General features: G+C 45.1%; 1 protein-coding gene across 1 annotated transcript in view; it reads left to right on the top strand.

Moving 5' to 3' along the window:
• The first annotated feature begins 1,770 nt into the window (after window positions 1–1,770).
• The window catches only part of pmp22b (peripheral myelin protein 22b), a 15,262-nt gene continuing 13,093 nt past the window's right edge, over window positions 1,771–3,939 (top strand). The window contains exons 1-3 of the mRNA XM_080834962.1: window positions 1,771–1,904; window positions 2,776–2,868; window positions 3,096–3,189. Coding sequence (XP_080691088.1) covers window positions 2,791–2,868; window positions 3,096–3,189 — 172 coding nt within the window. The 5' untranslated portion in view covers window positions 1,771–1,904; window positions 2,776–2,790. The remainder of the gene's footprint in view (window positions 1,905–2,775; window positions 2,869–3,095; window positions 3,190–3,939) is intronic.

Raw genomic sequence — 3,939 nt, 5'->3', positions numbered from 1 at the left:
TGTGTGTGTGTTTGTGTATGTCTTTGTGTGTGTGTGTGTTTGTGTGTGTCCATGTGTGCGCGTGTGCATGTGTGTGAGTGTGTCTGTTTGTCTGTGTGTGACTGTGTGTGTGTGTGTGTATATGTGTGTGTGTGTGTGTGTGTGTGTGTGTCTGTCTGTCTGTCTGTCTGTCTGTCTGTCTGTCTGTCTGTCTGTCTGTCTGTCTGTCTGTCTGTGTGTGTGTGTGTGTGTGTGTTTGTGTGTGTGTGTGTATGTGTGTGTGTGTGTGTTTGTGTGTGTGTGTCAGACACTCCAAACTGCATTTTATTTGGGCACTGGCCCCTGGTGAGCACCTCTTCAGTCAGGAACCACAATCCCACACTTTGACTCCTGACTATTTAAAATGTGGAGAGATGACATAAAACATGTTGAATGTTTACTGACTAGGGTAAACAAAACTATACATAGCTCCTGACTAAAAATGCTACAAACCCACATACAAACATACCTACACACATACATATACCGTATATGCATACGGCACAGTACAGGGCCACGGGAGCAGCTCCCACCTCAGACATGGAAGACAGATGGCCAACCCTACCTTTATTGGCTTTCCTTTACAAGAAATGGGAGAATGAGGGAGGGAGGGAGTGGGAGAAAGGGATGCAAACAGAGAGAAAGAGAGGGAATATATAGAGAGTTTGAGAGAGAAAGAGATACAGAGAGAGTGACAGAGAGGGAGTGAGACAGGGAGAAAGAGAGAGAGAGAGAAAGAGAAAAAGAGAGAGTGTCAGAAAGAAGAAACACAGGGAGAGAGGAGGATAGAGATTCAGATACAGAGAGATACAGAGAGAGGAGGATAGAGAGATATGGAGTGACAGAGAGAGGCAGTGAGAGAAGGAGAGAGAGAAAGTGAGATGGAGTGAGAGAGAGAAAGAAGAGAGAGCGTCAGAAAGAAGAAACACAGGGAGAGAGGAGGATAGAGATACAGATACAGAGAGAGAAGGATAGAGAGATATGGAGTGACAGAGAGAGATACAGAGAGAGGGAGTGAGAGAAGGAGAGAGAGAAAGAAAAAGAGAGACAGAGGGCGGAAAAGGCAACATTCTGTACATTCCATCCGGGCCTCCCAAAACGCTCCAGTGAGATCCAGCCACTCACTGAAATATGCCGTGACTCACACCGGGTGGGAAGGGACCGGGAATCCCTTCCCTCAACCTCCACCTCATCCCGTCCTCATGAGGAGAATGAAGAGGGGAAAGAAAGGAGTGAGGTGCATTATGTCATTTTTATCCATGTGACATATGCAAATGACTACAAATGAACTCAGTCAACAAGACCCAATCACACACGTAAACATAACAAGGCTCAGTGTGATTTGTGTTATTTTGTTTGTATGCAGTAAGTAATTCAAATTCAAGCGGTTTCCCACAAACAGTGCTGTGTCAGCGAATCGTTTCGACATTGGGTACAAATATGTTACCAGACCAAATGTTCATCCTGCCAGTTTTAATAGTCCTCATTAGTAATGCCAAAAGAAAGAAGAAAAAAAAGATCTATGATATACTATTCCTGAAGTGCAAAGTCCTTTGTTTCCTAGTTTCCATGAGAACCAAACAGAGTTTCCTCACAGCTCATGTAAACACTGGGCGCATGACTAACTTCCCCGCGTTCTCCCAGAGAAATTACGCACGGCGCGTGAAGGATATATTGGGAACCAAGCTGTCACTGGAAGGCGCCCCCTGACGTAGCGACGCACGCAGGGCGTTGTTCTTCCATAATGAGACGCTTTATAACCGCGGAGCAGCCTCTCATATCAATCTAGTCGGTGGGACTTTGACTTGGGGACTACGCGTGGAAAAGACCGTGAAGTTTAGGCTTACAGAATATCACTGTTTTGAGGATTTATTACACTTTACTCAGTAAGTTGGCAGTGCCGTTTTTTTGTGATGTTAAACACTAACGCAGACTGAGCTCTTGTAACGGATTACCGCTGGAACTAAAACTCGGGATTTTCCTCTGACTAGGACACAGAAACTTGCTGGCGGGACAGGGAGAAGCTGCTAATAATTCTGGTCCTCGAGATTTGCCTTTTTAAACGTATTCTTTATGGAACTAATAAATAGAATATTAAGTTAAGTCAGAAAATCAAAGACCTGGCACCTTTGCATAATTGTTATCGTTGGAAATGTTATTTTAAACTGTCTTTTACAAATCATCTGTTTATTTTAGCTCTGAAATTGTACGGAACTTCTAGTGCCATTGGTTGACTTCATAGGCTACCTTATTTTGCAAGTAATGAAGTAAATTGCTGCATATTTCTGTCCAGCAAGTTTTCAGCCGGCATGTCCCTTACTTGTGTGAATGGTGGCTTTGTAGTGCCCTAATAGAGATTTAACTCTGCAGCGGTGTAGCGTACATCTTTGGTACCTGAGCATGTTTGCACTTGCTAGAATGTGAAACGTGAGGACAGGCAACTTGTTGATTCAACATTTGGATTCATTGGATTTTCTTTTAGCAACGTCAGTGTTCATTTTGTCCCGCAATGGCATACCTATGAGCCTTTTTATAATTCACAGAGATACCAACTGTAACAAATATGTGCTCTTATTAACTAGATGATACTGTATCTACAAGAGAGTGTGCATGAAGACCTTTCAATAACGGTTTCGGAAAACGCGCTGCGTTATGTTGAGCGCTGGTACTGTAATGACACGCCCAATCCAAACCTCTCTTTTACAAGCGCTGTCATTGCTAAAACACTTCACTGAGTTTGTTTAATTATTTGTCCAGAACCTCTTGGGAAAAATGCTGCTCCTACTGCTCGGAATCATCTTTCTGCACGGCGCAGGTCTAGTGCTCCTATTCGTGTCGACGATTGTCAGCGTAAGTATGCTGCCTAATAGTTATTATTAATAATTATTCGATTTAAATTATAGTCTGATGTTAACTATTACTTATTATGTTTATTGAGGTTAACAATTACTTATTATGTTTACTTTATGTATGTAATGTTCTAGGCGTTGTTAAACTACTCTCGTTTGCCATGATGTTGAAATGGTAACTCCAGACAGAGTTCGTGTTGCTGAATTGATGTTTTGTTTTTCTCTCAGGCGTGGACGGTAGGCTACTCTTCCACCGCGGATTTGTGGACAAACTGTACCACCACCAATGGCGCGTACAGCTGCGACACGGCCGAAACTGGAGGTAAGACAACCTCACCTACAACATGTGTTTATCATCTGTCTGTCCCAATTAAGCACAGTGCGGGATCCTGCAGCTCAAGTCCTGCCGTAAACTTTTACACCCAACTGAGAGCTCGGGTCACCGCCTTGTCCTTGTGTAGTCTCTCATCCTTCAGCTGTCTGTTGGCTGCTGCAGGTTAGCGTGTGCGTGTTGCGAGTGGGCGGCGGTGTGTGTAAACTGTGCACAGGATTAAGTAAGTGAAGGTGTCTCCCCTCCCAGTCCCTTTCCCTGTTTACCCTGCGCTTGAGTGGGTGTGTCAGAGACGTCTCTGCGTCTGCCTGCTGCCATCTAGGGGTGAGAATGCGACACTGCAATTACTAGTCTGTTTCCTCCCGCCCAAGACTCACAGTATAAATAGTCCTGGGCCCGCGCCACGCTCGAGGCCCCTTGTTTGGGAGTGGAAAGTGCAGGGAGTGTTTAGGAGGCGCAGGGTGGGGCTAGGTGAAATATTTCAGAGCACCTCCCCGTGAGACTGCGTGAACGGTACAGTGGGGCACGATGAGACGCCTCGGACCACCCCGGGAGGAACATTGCGTGCCGCTGATGGACGACACTCGGTCACACCCTGGTATCAAGTCGTGACACTGGCAAGGGATAGTTAACAAAACAAGAGTTTAAACAGCTGCAGAGCGCCGGACATGTTGAAGAGAGAGACATGCAGCTTAATATGGCAAACACAGAGAAAGTAACAGAGAGAAAGAAGGACATATG

Source organism: Sprattus sprattus (genome assembly GCF_963457725.1).
Source record: "Sprattus sprattus genome assembly, chromosome: 3".
Classification (NCBI taxonomy): Eukaryota; Metazoa; Chordata; class Actinopteri; order Clupeiformes; family Clupeidae; genus Sprattus; species Sprattus sprattus.
This window is presented reverse-complemented; position numbering and strand designations above follow the sequence as displayed.